General features: G+C 42.0%; 1 protein-coding gene across 10 annotated transcripts in view; it reads right to left on the bottom strand.

Moving 5' to 3' along the window:
• CASK (calcium/calmodulin dependent serine protein kinase) overlaps window positions 1-18,069 on the bottom strand; it is a 188,276-nt gene extending 170,207 nt beyond the window's left edge. For 8 of the 10 annotated variants that reach the window (XM_085048768.1, XM_085048777.1, XM_085048794.1 and 5 more), the window contains exon 1: window positions 17,798-18,069. In XM_085048768.1, the coding sequence (XP_084904894.1) occupies window positions 17,798-17,856 (59 nt within the window). In that variant the 5' untranslated portion in view covers window positions 17,857-18,069. The remainder of the gene's footprint in view (window positions 1-17,797) is intronic. The other 2 variants (XM_085048785.1, XM_085048828.1) reach the window with 1 other exon arrangement.
• Window positions 18,070-20,587: the final 2,518 nt, after the last annotated feature.

The raw sequence follows: 20,587 nt of genomic DNA, 5'->3' as shown, positions 1-20,587 counted from the left end.
AATGAGCTAGGCTAACAACAAGGAATATTTGAAACATTGGAATTAACCCAGTTCATTTAAAATGAAGGGAGTTGTGCCACAAGCACCGGAGACAAGGGAAGAGCAAGAATGAAGATTTAGAAGGAGTAATTTAATCAGTTAAAATATAAGGATTAAGAAACAGGGGAAATATAACTTGAGATGGCTGACAAAAATCAACTATCACCACACACAATTAACCCTGTGATTCAGTTAGGTACAGTTTTCTGAAGTCAACATTTTTATTCATACTTTATTTTAACACACTAGGAACCTCTACTCTGTTTGCTCTTCTGCCCAAATGGCACACAAATTAAGAAATAAATCACTGCAAATAAAAAACATTCCACTTAAAAGCCACTGAATACTGAGAAATTGATGGCAATAACCTTGCCAAACATTCCATCCCTACTCATGAATCAGTCTTTGCACCCTTCTGCATACTCTGCTTTGCTAAAATAGTCTCTCTCATGTTTGATTATCACCTCACTAATCCTAATCCTGCCTTTCATGATTCTCATCTTGCTTCCATTCCTCTCATTCCTCTTCCCCCTTCTCCAGCACCAGACACGTCTTTTCCACAACCTTTAGCTCTTTGGGATGTTTCCTCTCTCACCTTTGCAAACACCCTGTTATTAAGCAGTAAATGAATTTCTACTTGCTGCTGCTTTTCCCTCCCTCAGCCTATTTTGTCTATCCTTGCAGATTGGCAATCACAAGACCTCCTCTGGTTGGTTATTCAATTTCACTTTTCAAACTCTGTTCTTTATTCCTTCCTATGAATCTACTCTACTCATCTTTTTTCCTCTCCCTTCCTCCCACATTCAGCCTAAGAATCGTTCCCTCAGCAGCTTCCTATTCCAACTTCTGTTCTCCTTTCTCACCATGCAGCATCAGCAGAACCATACTGGACCATGCTGCAATTAAAAAAGAAGCTTCCAAACTCCACTTGGCCAGGATTTCAATGATTCCTGCTCCTTCCCCTTTGGGAATAACAGGGAAAAAAAAAAAAAAAGAGGAAAGGCATAACGCTGAGAAGTTATGCATTTATTTTAAAACTAGGATTTAGTTTTTAAACAGAATATATACATTTTTCACACTGTTACACAAGCCCTAAAACTGGAAGTCTTTCACTTACCAAACACAAATAAATAATGAATCAGTCACATATTTAAAAGCTGCTGCAAGAACTCTTACAATTATTTTTCCAATGTATTGTCTGTACCAATGATTGCTTTTTAATACCTTTCCCGTAAAGCATAATACAGTAATTCCTACTGAGAAAAAAAGGGGTTTTTATACTTTAAATTACCTTGGCTGCTCTAGCACATTTTTGCTTCTGCTTTTCTACAGTCTTCATTTCTTTGTATTTATCCTCCTTACAGAAGTTTTTTATGTTGGATCTAGAATGCAACTATAATCAATTTCACAGAATTCTAAGAACTGAAGGAGTCAGTTTTCTCTAAAAATTGGCATCTGTTCTCCATCTTCCTTAACATTTTTTCTGAATTTGTTATAGCTCTCTTTATGACCCTCAATGACATTCTTCAATTTTTACCTCTACTGCTTTTCTTATGATATACCTTACATCTTTTTATACAAGCTAAAACAGTGTTTTCTATTATTGCATGTAAGACAGTTCGCCTGAAAATTATTTACATACCAAATCTTCAAAGCAAAATAAAAAACCCAAACCACAAAACACCAAAAGAAAAACCAGCATTCACGAGATGAACTGAAGGCTGCTGAAGAGCCAGAAGGAGCACATCATACCTTAATGGACTGAAGTGCTCTTCCTTGCAGCAGCATGGAACAAGACGAATAAATGTCATTAGAAGCTCCAATCTGGATGCTGCAGTTTCCTTCACAGGCAAGAACACAACCTGAATTCCCCACTACCTGCAGAACAGTGTATTCTTGGGTACAGCATCATCCAGCTAGAACAGCAGGACTGTGGAGCTCCACAGCTAAGTCTGACCTGCAGCTCCAAAATGTAACTATCAAGTATTTTCAACAGATTGTGAAATTGAAGTGCATAGGAAGTTTTAAATAAGTACATAACAACACAACAATAATTACAAAGTGAACCACAGCCGGCAACTAAGGCTCTGCCAGGCTTCTCAAAGTGGAATTTGGGCAAAACCTTTGGTCTAAACACAGCCCTGAATCAATTGCATTTAATACACAGAAGTAGATTTTTCTTTGACAAAAGCAGTGACTGGATCTGACCCATCACTTTAGAAAGCACATTATATGACTAAAGCTAAATCTGAGGGGGAAAAATAATCAAACATCATTTTAGAAATACTAAGCTTTTTTTTAAACGTAGAATTTCATCCCTAGAAAGTGCCTATTTAATCCTATCATGACAAAAAGCCCAATGCCTAAACTCAATGCCATTAAACTACAGGTAAGTATCCCTTTAGCTTGTCACAATATAAAAGCTCAAACTTTTAATTTGCTTTTATGTATAATAAACCATAAGAGATGTGAATATGTTTCAGAAACATCTGCACTGGGGATATTTGGAAAAACATAATCGTTTTAGTCATCTTAAAGCAGCAATGGCAAAATACTAATTAAGATAAAACTTGGCAGCTCATTATGAGTGATAGGTCCAACAAAAAGCAAAGATTACATTTTTGCCCGGACAAAACAGCATGAAATTATTTCAGCAGGTAGTTTTCTTTGAATAAGGATTACTTTTTCTGATGTGAGGTAGATTGATAGTGTTCAGTCTTTGCTGAGATCTCCAGACAGGGCAGGGGGAGGAAGTCCCAGAAATGGACTTAAAACAAATTCTTACAAAACGGAACATCCAGTTACCTCTTTAATTAAAAAAAACTCAAAAAACCAAGAAACCAGCTGTTTGTACATACTACAGTAAATGCTTCTACCTTCCTCAAGTTTGAGTGCAGAAAAGGTTCAGTCTTGGCAAGGAGAAAGTGGCAAAAGACAACTGAAAATGCACTGATTGGTGGTGAAAGACTTCTGTGACCATGGCAGGAGATAAAGCTGACACAGCCTTCAGCAGAGATGCAACTTCAGTGTAACTACAACAAGTAGAAAAAAGTTTCAAGACTGTACAACATGAACCTTCACAGCTGGAGTAAGGTTGAACGCTGAAAGGAAGGATTTACTGCCAAGCAGTTTGTATAAAACTCCGGATTTTTCCCCCCAGTATACTGAAAATTATGCTGTGCATATGCTTTAAAAATAAGCAAATGAACAAACCCATTTTTGCCCCCATAGACACTTACCAGCTTATTATAAAACTCTCTCGGGTAAGCTTAGGCCATATTTTAGAATTTAATGGACTAATTAAAATAAGGACTTGCAGCAGCTAAGCAAAGTTTTCTTTAATCAGTTTGTTCAAGCATTCATTTCAATTCTATCCTACCTTGCAAAAAAACAAGTGTGATTTACTTCTACCTTAAGACCCAGTGACAAGTTAGAAGGAACCAGGAAGAATGATGGTCACAATTATCTGCTTTTTTGCTCCACATTCCAGTGAGAAGCAGCTGAACAGGTCTAGAACTGCCACCTTAACTATCCCTACTATTGGAGATCCTCCTGAATAGCACCAAACATTCAAAAATACAGTGACAATTTTGGACACTGGATAATTCCAAACCATACCAGCATTTACCTTACTGATTATTAGCTCACTAATACTAAGCAATAGCCCTTCCCAACCTACCTCTTACAAAAGAGGAGATAACATGTGATCTACCGAGCAACAGGACTAGGGAGGATTGTGAAAACATCTGAAATAACAAAAAAAAATAGATACTTTCACATCAGATGCACACCTTCCACTTTCTCACTCCTACTGCACACAGTAACTATGTCAGGATCAACAATCTGCTCCTGATACTGACTAACAACTCAGCTCCCTTCCACTAAAGTTGAGAAAAATATAAGGGTTTTTTATGTTTTGCAGGGTCTTAACTTTAATCAAGTAGAATACTTTACTAATAATTAGTCAAATGTGGTTTTGGACTTAGCACGCCTCTGTGCACACGAGCCACTCCAAGGAATCCTGATTAAAAGATTTTTGCACATCATTAAACAACAGCATACTTTCTGAAGCTTTATAAACAGATTTCCAAGAAGCATTTAAGCTGATAGGATGGAAAATCACCTATGTTTGCTAGAAATGAAGGAGAATGGGTGAAAAGAAATGAAGAATTTTACCAGCACATTTACATGTGCAATAATTTTTAAATTATTTAAAAAAATAACCCATCATACAATGTTGATATTATCTCTGACATACTAACAGGGCAGGATCACACCCCTTCAAATGAGCTTACTGGTGTAACATTTCCCACAGAACATGAACTGCACAAGACTTTGGAGATACAAATCTCCAAGAGAAAGGAGGAAGTTGTATTTCTGGAAGTCCTTTAACTTGAGCAGTAGGTTTTCCTCAGATTTCAAGAACATGCAAGTTTTCCTGAGATTTCAAGAGTTGTCCTGTAAGATATCATCAGCCTAAAGAAAGTAGCAAGGAAAAGAAAAAGAGCAGCATTTTTTCATCATTCTTTGAGGACTACCTCCTACTCCCTGCAAAATCACAGAGATTAGACAAAGTAGAAGAATGTGAAGAATATAAAAAGCATTTTCTGCTAGTTAGAATATACAGGAAAGAGTGGAGCAGGTCTGTACTTATTAGGTATAAAACAATTGTTTTATTAGTGCTGTTGCTGAAAAACCCTCTTTTCCCAGAAACTGATTGGATAGGGAAGGATGGTTGCTAAAACAAGTAGGCCAAGATCTTATTTCCCCCTGGTGAGAAAAGATTAGGCAAACTTCCTTCTTCCACAAGGGCTCATAGGAACACAATTCAACTACACAGAACCACCTCTCTGCCCTGAATTCTAGGCAGCAGCAGTCAAGCCACACAACTTTACTTTTTCCATGCTGCAGAGGCAAAGTTAACCTGCAAAGAGAAAAGCACTTTCCCCTACAGCTTTTACAGCTATTATGGGGAAGAAAACTCAACCCAACCCAACCAAAAAAAAAAAAAAAAGTCACTTATGAAATACCTGAACTGTCATCGGGACTTTGAGGAGACAGTAACAGAACAGGTTAACCTGTACCACTCCCTCTACAGAAAACACACCCAGGTCTCAACACTACAGTCCCAGCTGGCTGCAGATTCAAAGATAAAACTATAATGATGACACTTTTTCAAAGGTTCTTGTAACTCTGAGGAGAAACTTTTTGTTAGCTCAGGTTTCAGAAACCAAATTATTAGTTTGATTCTGCAGCAAGCCAGTTGCCATGGGAGCAAAATTCTGATTGATAGCCATCCTACAGCCCAGTGAGTGTGAAAAAAAATTAAGATATCAGTGTAAGCCAGAATGCACCATGTGAGACAAAGTATACGAGTACTGATAGGAAAAGAAACGCAAGGCAAAGCAGGGGGAAAAAATCCAGAAGGAAGGTTTGGCAGAACTACTGAGGAGCTTCACATTACAAAAGAAATGCTGAAAGAATGAAAACTGGCAGAGAAACATTTAAAAACCATTCAGGTGTATTGACACTCAAACTGGAAGTAAAATGCAGGTACTGAAGAGAGAAGCAAAATCCAAAACTGTTCTACATTCAATAACCAACCATCAGAATATACTGTCTTTATCATAATAAATATAGTAACAGGAGTGTGACTTACAAATTTTTAGTAGCTAAAATGAGCACAAAAAATGCAGGAAGTTTGCTTATTAACTACAGCTGCATCTGAAGATGAAACAAGGAAGAATACAAGAGATTTCTCCTTAGGGAAACTCCCTAACATATTCTAAGGGAAATAAACAGAGGGGACAGCTATTTTCTTCACTGATACAAGCTCTACAAAAAAAAAATTCTTCTAACAGCAGTTGTGAAATTCAGCCAAAATTTGTCTTTTTTAGAATACAGATGAAAATACAGGACCAAATAGCACCTCACGATAAATTTCATCAAGAAACTAGAGATGGCAGCAAAGTCTCAAGCTAGCATCTGAGAGTAAGAGGAAAAGTTACATGAAAAGGAAAGTTTCGAGTAATTCTTACAGCTTTGTCCAAATGGTAAACATTTAAAGTTGGTGGTTTTTTTCCTTTTCAAACAGTGACAAAAAAAGGAAACCAATCAGTAAGAACAGCTACAAACCACTGTAAGGTTCTATTTTATATGCAAAGACTTCACAGATCAATTTTTAGCACATACGAGAAAAATAATTTTAAAACCACTTTCAGCAAAATATGAATGTTTAAAATCTACTGTGCATCAATATTCTCACAAGTCACCGCTGATTTCTGAATGTTCCAGCCACATATTTGACACCACATTTCAGAAAGGTATTATATTTTTCCTTGTCTTTGCAACTGTAACAAATACTGAGAAGCTGGATATAGGCTCAGTTTCAGGAGGAGAATTTCCCACTGTTAGTTTTCTGGGACACTTTAAATTTTTTAAAAATACATTAACAGTAGGAGAAACTAAGTCCCATTCTGAAAAATACCAAACATTCAGGAAAATAATCATGGAAGTTTCACGAAGTGACCTCACTTTTCTGCTAAATTGCATCCCTGAATGATCTAAATTTCTATACACTTCTGAGTTTGCTGTTTAATACAACACCTAAAGGATGCTAGATTCAGAAAATCATTGTCTCCAGGGACATTATATCTCACCAGCATGGAGAACAGCCAAACCAAGTTTTGCCTTGCTACTGCCTGGGATGTTCTCAGAACCAACCTGTCAGCCCATGCCAGTGCAGTGGTAGCTGCTACTCATCAGTGCTTGGAACAATCCCCCTGAAACTAGGAAACCTCCTGAAATCCTCCTGATCATATTAAAATCTTTCCCTAATACACAGTGCCTGCAAAAGCACTCACCAGGTGAGAAAATATAGAAAACAAAGGTATTCTTAACACTCCCAGCTGATGTTTTATGGAATTATTTAATATTCACCAGAAGTAAAGCATCTGTGATGATCACATTCACTAAGCAAAACAAACAAAAAAAAATGATTCCCAGTTCCTTTTCTGAGAGAATTTTAAGTATTTCACAGACTCAACACAAAGAAAACAACTCTACAGCCAGCAATCCATTTGAAAACATCCCTAATCAACTCAGCAAACAGACAACTTGAACTTTTGAAAACTTGAAACAACTAAAAAACTAAGAATCCAAGAAAGAAGATTCATCTGCAAGAGCTGAGAAAGTATCCTCAAAGTGTATCTCAATGGCAGCTATGAAGTTTTGAATACTTTACAAGTGCCTGCAGCTGATAAAAAAAATTGACACACTTGAGATCTAAGATTAGGGAAAGAAGTTCTGATATTTTAAGCACCCTGTTTACTTTATGCTTTTAAAGATAATTGAACCTTAAGGGCTGAACATCCGAGAAACTCAGCCAACAGATAACCACTTTTTCCAGAGAGGAAAAAGTAAGAAAAATAATCTCAATCTAATAGCTCTAACTGAGCAAAACAGTTCTGTCTGACCTTCAGTTTTGAAAGCCTCTTTTGTTCCTTTCATGTCTGTAGTGCTGAAGATCTGAAATTAAGATACTTGTAGAAACACACTAAGGAAGACAGTACCTCCAGTTTAGGGGCTGTAGAAAGGAAAACTGTTTTCTGTAGGTGCAAGTTGCTATTTTTCAATCCAAACTTGATCTAATGCACTGAAACAGAACTTTTCCTAAAAAGACCCAAAACAAAAACCCAAGCAATAAATCCCAACAAAATAAACAGGGAAAAAAGGCAGATATTTTAACTAAAGTTCTTGATCAATACATTTTATATTTATGTTTAGAGCAAAACAAAATCTGAAAATCGCAGCTCAGTAAAACTTTGCTTTTGAATTTCTTGAACGTTCCTAAATATTCTATCAGAGCTTTTGCACACAGTCCCACCAGAACCAGAAGTAACAGTTTTGGTTTCTATAAAGATTAGTACTACTCACAAACATTAAGCATGCTTGCTGTTCAGAGTACATCCAGCTGTGAATGTTTTAAGTCCTGAAGCACCCAACAAGGCACATGCACATCTGAAGAACATCTAGCCATGTCAGAAGCTAATATGCTTCAAATAATTAATCCCAATATTCAAAAAATAAAAATCCCAGACTTAGTTGCCTTCCTAATTTTAACTGGCTGTGTTGCCAATTAAAATCCTGAATAAGGTGAGGTCCTGATGTAAAGTTAGTGCTTGGTTTTAATTACAGGGAATGTCTATATGTATAGGAAGAAAGAAGAAACAAATTAAGACCATAAAAACAAGTGATTTTTCTTGTGCGTGTGTGTTAAGAATTGCATATTAATTCTGAACTTTTTTTCCCCTCAAAAAAAGTAATTTGTTCTCCTTTTTTCTTGCCCTTTCCTCACCATTGTCTGGATTATTGCCTAGAGGGTTTGGAAGTTCACTTCCTGATTACACAAAAAAAGCCAAACATGCTTTAAAAAACACCCAACAAAGCATTTTATGATACGATCCTAGCAATTCACTATTGTCAAAAGTGAGAAGAGGAGAGAGGTCCCTGCACATTTTATCTCTCTCTATCCCTGAGTGTTTTACCTTGAGCAAGCCCTGACTGCACTGTAGGTCTGGTCAAGCCAGTGAAAACAGCAGAATAACCATCCACCAAGTGAGGATTTTTGTAATGCACCTGGTTTATCCACATCAGATGACTGCTGAAGCTGGCACAGGTGGATCACTCAGGGCATGGAGCACAAAGAGAGCAAGATCTCCTCCTTCCAGCAGCAGCAAACTTAATTCAGCTCTTGTCTCCAAGCTGCCCTCACATACTCCTCACACTGGGGCACCAAGAGAAAGGCTATTACTGCCATGTTTATACAACCTCCAGCACAGCTACAGCTTGACACAGCTCTCCTTTGGAAGGATGATATACTTAGAGAGGCTGCAGAACAGCAAAGGTGCAGCATTTCACCTCAATTCCCACCCTGTTCCTTGCTCTGCAGGCAGCCAGCCCACAGGTCTCTTCTCTAAACCATCCAAACCCAACCTTATCTGCTCCTGCTGCATTCAAGTTCGAGTTCAACCCTGGCAAACTTAAAGAGCTCCACAAAGATCTCTCTTTTCTAGGAGAAGTTACTACTTCAGAGCAGTATTGATGTGGAAAAGATCCTATCACTGTAATGAATTCCCTAAACTTTTTGTAATCTTCACAGGCTATCCTCACCCCCACCTTCTCTATCATCTTCTCCTAACCCGAAGGAGGGGGTGGAGGAGTGGCTTGAAGAAGGGAGATAAGATTACCTCACTTGCTTCCTCACTATCCCTTCCATTTACAGGTGTATCGATCCCTCTAATTGAGTGTAAATTAGTGCTTTCCCACTGTCCAGAACTGTTCCCCTCTGTTCAGTATCAGGAACAACATCTGGAGCTTAAAAAAAAGGAGAAAAGTGGGCAGCTGACAAGTCCATTTGGATTATCAGGATTTCCCTGGAACAGGGTGGAAGTAAAGCAATAACACACCCTTTTGGCTGGCTTCTCTAAGCTGCAACATCAAGGATGCAGCCAAAGGTTTTATTCATAGACCCTCTTCCCAAAATGAAACTGGGAGAAAAAAGAAGGTAGAGAAAAATGCCAAAGTTCTGGTCAGATGGTCAGGACAAGTTTAACCTTCTTTTAGGAGAAATACTAGAGTTTTTTGGGGTTTTTTGGGGGGGACATGATAGGGATTGGGTTTTTTTTTTGCTTGTGGTGATGTTATGTCAACTTTACAGACCCACATTACAGGACATCTAGAAAAATATTTCACAACGTTCTGAATATCTTAAAGACCAATGTACCTGAGAAGCCTCAACCTCTCTGTGGTTAAGACTTCCTTCCTCAAGCCTAGAGATCTTTGGATCAAAAACTGCCAAATGTCAACTACCTTACAAACTCTGGTAACTGAATTTCAATGAAGTCACGAGTTACTCAAGAATAATGTGTTCCCTAGGAAAGGCACACTTTGAAATTCTAAGGGTTTCTCAATCTCAACTGCAGCAAAACTGACACTGATGAGATAAATCTAGCTATGAAATCTACCTCAGAGTGCTTCCAAACAGCTAACAGAACCCATTTTGAACCACTGTAAATGCCTTTACAGAACTTAAGCCCCAGATTTTATTTCTAAAAAAAAATTATTCAAAGGCAAGTTTTTCACAGCTTTCTTTGTTCACATATCCAGGAAATTTAGTCAATATTAAATGCTAGATGTAACTGCTTATGGCCACACTATCCAGAAAAGAGAATGGAAAACTTAGTTAAAAATGCAATCAGAGTAGCTGCAAGCAGTTACACCTGCCACTCAGTAGCCAAAGAAACAGGTGAAGGAGCCAAGTGAAAAACTATTCAACCAAATGCTACTTAGAATCCCTGGTGGAAGGGAAAGGGAAATATTCAGAATTTCTTACACAGAGAATGAACTTTGTCAGTTTGTAAGAACTATGCACCAGCTATAAATGTCTTCAGGTGATGAAGAGATGTTTTAACTACTGACTTCTGAAAAAGTTAAGTCAATACAGAAATTGGCAAAATACTGACAACACAAGAATTCTGACAAATGCTAAGCCTGGAAGGAAAGCACAGCCCTGCTGCACCTTGAACACTGCAATAAAAGATCGAAAGTATGGAGTAACTTTCTGGCTACCCCTTCTTATCCTATTCCAGAAAAAAAGGGGATAAAAATAAAAGAGCAAGGCACTTGTTAACCAAGGGACATTTAATTCTGTCTTATGAGAATACATCTGGCAATAGCCCTCAGTCCTTTTAGTGCTAAATTTATCCTGCAACAATTTTCTAGTAATATCTCTGAAAAGACACCTCTGCTTCTCATACAAACTGCAATGAAAAAAGAAACCCATATTACAATGTAAAGGTCTTTTATGGTCAAGCTCCAACAATTATTTGAACCTTATTCCATCTCCAGAAAAAGATACTGGTAAGAGGGAGCTTAAATACCCAGTAACACCAAGGTAACTGAAATTCCAAAGTTTGCTGTGTACTGCTGTTTTCAACAAGGGCATAATTCCTTGTACTAACAGACACCTCCCAAAGAACTCTGTAACTCACTCTGAGTACAGCAGGAGTTTATTAAGAGAAGGCACACCTGGCACACTAAAATACAGTTCAGTTTACAGCTAGGCTGAAGTCAAGGCGCTCTCTTCACATGCTTTGGATGCCTTACCAAGGTGTCCTCTTACATGTTTATCTGATGTAGGCAAAGAAAAGTTTCTTGGAGTTCTTTTGGTGGGAATAGCTGATAAGGACACTATCCTAAGAGATAAATCTATTTTTTTTTAACAGGTAGGGATGATAATTCTGGTCATGCTGACATTCCTGCTGCATATTAAAAAAAAATTACTCCCTTAATTCATGAGAGTTATTTTTATCAACTCCACAATTCGACACAAAATACCTACTTATAACAACCACTCATTTCTGGAGTCATCATTCTTTAGATGACACATTTAATATAACTGCAAGTTTCTGAAAAGTGATCTTTGGAAACATCATATTGAGGTTAATAATGCTTGATTACCATTCACAGTAGTGACATCTGTATAAATGATTATAAAAAAGTGCAGTGTATCACACAGAGGGCTAAGTAGGTGAGTGGCTGTTGACATAAAATGTGTCTCTCTTCTTCCCCTAACATTTCTTTATCCTAAAGCATTTTATCTTAAGCATTATGTCTGAACTGAAATTATTATCAGGAATCACTTGGGTCCTGAAGCCTAGCCCCCATTTTTTTGATGGCAACAAAGCTTCATATTGTTTTAATAAAAAGATCAAACTCTTAACTTAGCAAATATTCAGGACAAAGTCACTTTTTTATCCCACAACTTCTCACAGATATCTGATCCAGAATCTCACCAGTAAATTGGTTTAAAACCTTCAAACTTTCGGGCTGAAATTACACAGGACTAATCTGCTCACATTTGCTTATCTTCAAGGTTTCCTTGTCTCGGGTGTTTAAATGCATAAACATACTTGCAAAGCCCTTACACAATCTTTCTCAGCTTGTATTTTCCTATATCAAGTTCCTCCAAACTCCCCTCCTAAGCAAGCCTGAAATTCCCAATCATTACAGCTGTCTTGTCCACATCATTAGAATCACAGAACCATTTATGCTGGGAAAAAACCCTGAGACCATCGACTCTAGCCTCTGACCCATCACCACCCTGTCTACTCGACCATGGATGGCACTGAGTGCCACATCCAGTCATTTCATGAACAGCTCCAGGGATGGTGACTCCTCCACCCCTCTGGGCAGTTCATTCCAATGCTTAGCAAGCCTTCCCATGAAGGAATTCTTCCTGAAGAAGGATGGACACAAGAGTGCAGCTGCTTACCAAAACAACACTGGAAAAAGCTGTACAGACAGAGAGTAGTGATTGAAATGCTGTACTCTGCAACCAGGTTTGTTCATTCTACTCTGTGTTCAGCTGCTTCTCTTAAGTAGGTAGAGCCTCTTAAGTAGAAACAGGTCACTACTGCTGCTAAAATCCACAGCAGAATAACCTAGCTAAAGATATACTTAGCAACTATACAGGACAAATAATCAACCACTATTTTCCTCAAGCAATGCATATTATGACCTCATGCTTAAATCAAATATTTATTACAATGTTACTCTAACACACTGTAACAGAGAAAACAGCCAAGAATGTTTTATTAGTAGGAAGTTTCAAAGACTAAAAAACTCAAAAGCTAAACTAGACAAATCAGTTGCCATATCCCAAAGAAGTTCCCTTTCTCCTCCCCGTTACAAACAGTGAGCACATACTACAGTTGTTTCATTTTCATCTCGTTTGTCATTAATTAGACCCATCAGTTATTTGCATCAGTTTTACAGGAAATGCAAAATCTCAACAGCATACTAGAGTAAAAGTACGTTTGAAAGTCAACAGCATTCTAATTGCTGTGAGTGAAAATGAAGGCAATAATGGAAAACAATACCACTGAAACCATCAAAATACCTCTACATAGTTTTGTTACCACAATAGTTACAATTATTAAAAGTTTTAATTAATTCTTGGACAAAGAATCCATGAGCTCTGTCTTCCCTTTCCTGAATATTCCCAGACTGAGGCATAAATCTAAAGCACCTCCAGCTCCAGGTAATAGCTTAGGATGGAATTGCAACCACCACCCCTTGTTTTATTTCAGCGGGATACAAGCCTTCCAAATTTTACTGGAAAAAAAAAATCCCTTGTCCCACGACTTTGCAATCCTCAGATCACATCTGTGGAGTTCCAGTGGTGTTGGCAGTCTGGAAGAAGGGAGAAGGGAGGAATGCCTGCTGGCTCTTGAACTTTAACTACTCTTTATCACATGGAAGAGCCCAAGCAGTGAGATTCATCCCATCACAGCGGAAAGAGGGATGAAAACAAACTAAAATCCTCACGCATGCAGTGCAGAAGAGGATTAGCCTTAACCAAGCCATATTGCAGAGAATGTCCTGAAAGCTCCAACAGCATTAGCATCAAACATCGTGTTATACTTTGGTACTGGAAATGCCAACAACTGCACTACTACACACACAGTGATGGGACATATGTGCCACAAATGGAAGAAAAAATTACAAAAATTTACAGTTTAAGTGGCTATTAGTGACACAGAATGGATAAGGCTGGAAGGGACATCAGTGGGTCATCTGGTTTCACCTCCCTGCTCAAGCAGGGTCATCCCAGAGCACATGGCACAGGATTGTGTCCAGATGGCTCTGGAACATCTCCAGTGAGGGAGACTCCACACCCTCCCTGGACAATCAGTTCCAGTGCTTGGTCTCTGCACAGGAAAGAAATTCTTCCTCATGTTCAGGTGGAACTTCCTGGGCATCAGTTTGTGTCTGTTCCTCTTGTCCCATTGCTGGGCAGCAGGGAGCAGAGCCTGGTCCATCCCTGACCCCTCCCTGCAGACACTGACACACTGGGATGAGGTTCTGTTTCAGGTATCTCAGGCTGAACAGGCCCAGCTCCCTCAGCCTTTCCTCAGAGAGATGTTCCAGTCCCTTCATCATCTTTGCCCAGCACTCCAGGACCCACTCCATGTCTCTCCTGTGCTGAGGAGCCCCAGACTGGACACAGCACTCCAGGTGATCCTCACCAGGGCTGAGCAGAGGGACAGGATCACCTCCCTGACCTGCTGGCAGAGCTCTTCCTAATGTACCCCAGGACTAAAGACTTCAGTTGTAACCAAAGCCCTTTTAAACACAAATAAATGTCTATCATCTTTATCTCACTGTATTTACAACTTAAACATTTGGCGAAATTTTTAAGCAACCTCCAATCCTACTGTTAGAAAGGTCAGACAATCTTTATGGTTCTCCTCTAATGCTAACATAAGCTGATATGGATCTTAAGAGGTACAGAAATGTTTAACCAGACAATTTAAAATAAAGTCCTTGCAGAATAAGACTCTATCATAAAAACCCTGCCTCAGTCTTCTAGATTCACCATCTACTAAAGACAGGCATTCTCTCTGGGATAAAGAAAACTCCTGCTCTGTGTACGTGAAGCTATGATAAACTTGGAACAGTTTTCACCTCAGATGAATAGCCAAGATGTTTCAACTCTACACCTACTACGTTTTATAAAGCATTTTGAATGAAAATGCTAATAAAAAATAAACAAGAACACTCAGCACTACTATCTGTGAGCTGTCAATCAAACACATGGTCTGATCGACATAGTAACAGGCCTAAAGATTTTAGATTATGTACTTCTCAACCAATACACAGGGAGAGTTTCGCCTAAGTTACCTGGAAGCAAGTTTGAAAAAAAATGACACACCTGTATTCTTCATCACTAACAATTATCCTGAGATATGTTAACACATTTTTGAAGGCTAATGAAGAAATCCCCAATTTACTTCTTGCTTGAAGTATGTTTGTCTCAGCCAAGTTGAAGATGAGACAGTAACCTCTAACATAACACATCTGGTATAGTAAAAATAATGACTAATGTTAGTGTCATAAATGCCACTTTAAACAGTTCAACAAGAAACTGGGATTGTTATTCTAATTTGTACTTTCATATAGCTTTCAGCAATGGAAAGGTATACTGGAAATATATGCAAAGTAAGATTTTCCCTAACTTTTTTCCTAATGAAAATGTGAACTAGAATTTCTCTGTATCCCTCCTGGCCTTTCTTTCCACCCACACCCATTAAACATGAAAAATGCACGCTTGCAGGACTTAAACACACCAAATGCCACATAATAAACAGTTTATCATTGTCATTCCCATCAATTCATTCATACACTATTGCCCTGTAATTGTTCCTCACCAAAAGCTATTATTGCTGCATTTACACAAAGTCACTCTTATCAGTTTATTGTATTTAGAAGTGTTTAAAGCTTATCCTAAAGATCAGAATATGCCTCAACAAAATGGACTGTCTACTGACAGCTGAGAAAGTATGTCTGATTTCTCTAGTGAATTGTACGGGAACTTCAACTAAACACTCAAGACATTTTACAGGCAAAGATCTCTTTCCCACCCCCTTTGTGAAAATACCTTTTACTATCTTAAGTGACAGTAGTAAGTACCTATTTAGAAAAGATAAATTACACATTTCAGTATTTCATGTGTCCGAAATGCAAATCAGAGCCAGATGTGCTATTTGCAAGAACTAAATAACTGTATCAATCAATAACAAACCCCAGGAACATACAGACATTTAGTGAATGTTTCACTGAAAGATGTTTTTCAGATGCATACATAGCAATTCAAAGCAGATTTACAGCAGCTTCCCTCAAGTTTCTTATCGACAGGCAAGGTGGTACCCAAGATCTGCATGCTAAATAAAGATGCTGCACCTCTGGTCCCCTGGAATTTACCTGCATAGCATTGCAAAGAAACAGGAATGTATACTCGTAAATTTCACATCAAAGTTGTGTATTTATTTTAAACGTTTGGGTTTTTTTGGAGGACTGACTTGACATCTGTGCGGAAAAGCCTGAGTAATCACAACCAGCTATCAGCCCTTCACACCACCACTGCTGCTATTTTCAGTAATACACCCTGTTTTTGCTACAGTGCTCTTGGCATCATCATGCTACTGTGATTCAATATTTATCTGTTAGATCCAGTTACATCACAACACGTTCTCTACACTACCTAAATCTCGTGTGGAACTTCTGCGGCTAGCAAATAATCCACCGCCTCTGAGCTCTCTCTTCCAAATTCTCCAGCCACAAAACAAAAAGTCAATGGAGATGTGCAAACATCTGGCCCCCTGTGAATCATCCATCCTCTCAAAGGGTGTGCGGTCATGCATAAGCACTGCACCTTCTAATGGCAATCGGGCAGGAATAAAACCGAGTGTGAACTGCAGTGGTTAGCATAAAACCACTTGTGAACCGAGTGTGCCAAAAATTGTCTCCAAAACATCTTTAAAAACTAGAGCTTTGCTCCTACAGAAGCTCCTCACCAGCATCAGGCTAAAGCAATAATTTACCATTTATGATGGCAAACAAGGCCCTTGGAGCTTAATATTTTTAAAAGTTGTGTTAGCAGCAAGGTGGTAATGTCTTGTGAAACGACAGAACCGAGTGCTGAAACTTCTGCTGACAACACAGCCACCTGCTATGTCCAACACCAGCAATTCAGTATAATCCTGAGAAAAGATTAATTCTAGAATATTTTTAGCCCTAGCTTTGAAAGCAGACAGCACTCCATACAAGCTGAAAAGCATACGGGTGGAGAGTGAGCAAGAGAACACATGCAGGAAAAATTCTTTGTTTATAATCAAAACACAGCCAATTATTCTCATAAAATCCATTGTCATGAAAAAAAAAAACTGCGAGCACACTGAACAGTGTCACTATGAAGGCTTGCAGAGCAATCTCAGCTTCGGAATCAGAAACATATAGAAAATGAAGCAGTTCCAGTATCACTACATCTTCCGTGTCCTTTTTGCAACACAGACACAACTACAGCAAATACGTGAAAGACGACGAAGAAATAAAGAATGGATTTCAAAAACTGAGCAGTCACAGAAACATGGGGGCAGGGGAGAATGGAGTTCAGGTTTAATTCTTTATCACCATCTGATTTGGGGGAGTTTCTGCATTTTCCTGGTGACTCGGATTGTCATTTTCATCCAACAGCGGTAACCCGAAACAGCAGCTGGGGAACGCCAGCCACTGCCTCAACTCCCAGGTTTCCTACAAGCCTCGAGCATCGGTTTAACAGCAGTTGCATAATAAGACTCAAAAGGCCAAGCACTCCTCCTGCCTTGTACATCTCCATTTCCACACGAACGAGAGTGATGGATCTGGACGAAAAGCCAGCACTACCCGAGCGCCACTACCAAGCTGGTTATTATGCAGCCGAGAAGAGGAAAACCCAACACCTGGCGCACAAATAGGCAGACACCCAGCGAATAGGTGGATCTACGGAGAGCTATCTTCCCTTTCCCTTCCCCAATAGGCAATCCTTGATGGGTGTGCCAGGAATGGGATATCGGGGGGAGGAGAAGAAAAGGGGTGGGAAGTGGTTGCCGCTTGCTGCAGCCAGGCTGAGCGATGGCGAGGTGGTTAATCATGGTGGCTGAGGAAACATGGGGTCACTTCTCCCCCTTCCGCCTCCCGTGTGACGAGGACGGCGGGCACCGGCCACGGGGGGACCCGGCCCGGCACGGCCCCGCCGGCGGCGGCTCAGGTGGGTCCCGGGCGGAGCATCCCGGTGCCCGCTGCGGGCGGGGGGCAGCGCTTGTCCCCCCGCCCAGCCCTGCCCTGCCCTGCCCTGCCCGCTCCCCGCCGCACTCACTTGCCGATCACCTCGCAGAGCTCGTACACGTCCTCGAACAGCACGTCGTCGTCGGCCATGGTCCGGGCGGGGGGGCTCAGCCCGAGAGGCGGCGGCCCCGGGGACGCCCGGCTCCCCCGCCGCTCAGCGCCCACCGCCACCACGGTAAATCCCGGCCGCTCCCAGCGCCGCCCGCCCGCCCGGGGCTCCCGCGGCCGCGCCGGGACTCCCCGCTCCTGCCGCTCCTCCTCCGCCTCCTGCCGCGGCCGCCGCCGCTCCCCGCGCGTGTCGCACCCCCCGCGCCCCCGCCTCCCACCCCCCTCCCGCCCCCTCCCTCCCGCGCTCAGCCGCGGCTCCCGGCGGGCGGCTCCGGCTCAGCGGGGCGGCGCGGGAGCCATGGAGGGGATCGGGGCGGGCGGCAGCGCCGGGTCGCTCCCTCGCCGGGCGGGAGCGGGGCGCGCGTTCCCGGGCGGGCGGGAGCGCCGGGAGGCAGGATAATAGTGGGAGGGGGAAGGGCGGGGGGAGTCCAGGCGCGGCCGCCGATTCCGCTCCCGGGCGCGAGGAGGAGAAGGAGGAGGAGGCGGCGGCGGCGAGGCGGCGGTCGCGACAGGCGGTCGCGATGGGCGCTCGCGGTACCGAAGGGCGGGCGGGCGGGCGCGCGCGCGCTCCCGGAGCCGCCGCCGCCGTCACGCAAGCCCGTCACGGGGGCGGGCGCCGCCGGGGGCGCGCGCGCACGCGCGCGGGAGGCCACGCCCCCAACCGCCCGCTCGAGGGGTCCGGGGAAGCGCGAGGCGAGGGGGGGCAGCGGGGGGGGTGGGGGCTCGCGCAGGCGCGGGGCGCGGTGACGTCATGGCGCGGGGAGGGGTGTGACGTCATGGCGCGGGGAGGGGGTCGGGGCGCGAGTGCCGAGAGCTCTTATAGCCCTTGTCGCCCTTATCGCCCTTATCGCCCCCATGGTCCCACCGCCCCCATCGCCCCCGCGCCCCCCGCGGCTGCAGCGCCCGGGGCCGGGCTGGAAGTGCCGCTCAGGTGGGTGAGAGGCGCTGCCGCCGCGCTCCGCGCTGCGCGAACCGCGCTGTGGCAATAAAGAACCTCTGTGCGAGCCGCGCTGGTATCTCTCACTCCACTGCTTTGTTATGTATTATGCATATTCCAATAGGATGTGAGTATTTTCCGCAGCACGATCCGAGCCGTCTCTGTTACTGGCAGAAGCGGTGTTTATCCCCGAAGCAGCGATTTCCCCTCTCGGCAGTGCTGCAGACGCTGCTCCGGCGGGGCGAGTGTCCGCTGGCTGCAGCTTCTCGCAATAGCCACGCCAAGCAATGTCCGAGACTCCGGCTGGATTCCGAAACACTTCTGTGCTTACCTGATACATCGTTCCGTGGTTTTTGACAGAATCCTGTATACGGAAGGAAGGTGGAAGTTGCGCGTGTGTGCTTTTCCAAGTTTTGGAAAACTCGGGTGGTTTGTGGAAGAGAGCAAAGCTCTCTTGACAGAATTAGTACGGAACTCTTGCAATTTACAAAAGTATTTATTTCTGTCAGAATACTTTAGCTCACATGCGACTTCTTAAAACTCATTAACGAAGTGTGGAGTTGTTTCCCACACTGAGGAAAAAAAGCTCACAGAGCAGAATTATGTGATGAAATGGTTTAAAGGTTGGATTTAAAATGCACAGCTGACAACACTTCACCTTGTTCCTGTCTTCAGCCAAATTTAAAAGGGAAAAAAAAACCCCAAGAAAAATAGTGAAAATAATAACATCTAATTAATTGCATCTAATAATTACATCACTGTACAGTGTTATCTTCTAGGGTGAGAGTCATTACTGGGGGTCTGTGCTCTATCCCATACAAACCTTTAAAAAATGCCTAAACCATCATCTGCTCTTTGGACTGCAAACAAAAAGAAATGTATTTAAACTTTCCTCTAAATTTCACACAGCTAAACATGTGGGTACCCATTTTTTCCTTTTGCAGGGCCACAGGGCTGAGTCCCACATGGGTTACTCGGTAAGAATTTTTAGAATATGGGTGAGTGTTCACTTTTGCTTTGAGTTGAAATTGTGGTCTGCTGAGCCATCATGAGAAGTTAGCATAAAAAAAAAAAAAAACCCCGAAAGTGCACAAGGAGGAAAAATGCTGGTGATGGATCCCTTCCTGAGCTGGGGCAAATGCTTTGGCTGCTCCAGCAGCATCACCTGATGGAGTTTCGCCTTCCTCTGGATGCTGAGTGCTCAGAGTCACACCAGGCCACTTTACCTGGGTGTGACACTTAAACTGAAAACAAGGAATACCAGGCATGATATAGAGGGGCCTTAGCACCAAAATATGGTAATAGAGCAAATCCTTTAAGAGCTTCAGAGGACGCTTGGGTTGGTTTTGAGGACAGGCAGCACCTAAACATGGCTTTCTGCTAAAGGACAAAATCCTGGGGCACAGGCTGGGGGTTAGTTGTGCTCCTGGGAAGGAAGTGTCTTGGAAGACACTGAACAAAAATGGGCTTTTGCTGAAGAGAGGTGGTTCATTCCCTGGCATCCAGGGAATGCCAGGAGGCATCTGGCCTACTTGAGGGGTCCTGATTCCTTCCAGGAAGGAGGGTATTGCCTGCTTTTTTGTCTGATGGACTGAGCTTCCTATTTTTGGTTTTGGGTTTGTTTTGGTTTGTTTTTTCCCATCCTTGAGCAAAGAATGCACTTGTTAGAGCAGCCAGAGCCTTCATTAGGCTCTCAAGAAGCAAGGTGAATCTATCAAACCTGTCAGCTGTCCATGCTCAGTGCAGGGGGAGAGTGAAAATGGGTGCTGCCTCCCG

The sequence above is a fragment of the Lichenostomus cassidix genome, chromosome 1 (genome assembly GCF_008360975.1).
Source record: "Lichenostomus cassidix isolate B80296 chromosome 1, HeHo_3.0, whole genome shotgun sequence".
In the NCBI taxonomy this organism is placed as follows: domain Eukaryota; kingdom Metazoa; phylum Chordata; class Aves; order Passeriformes; family Meliphagidae; genus Lichenostomus; species Lichenostomus cassidix.
The sequence above is the reverse complement of the archived record's forward strand: the minus strand, read 5'-3'. Positions and strand labels throughout refer to the sequence as shown.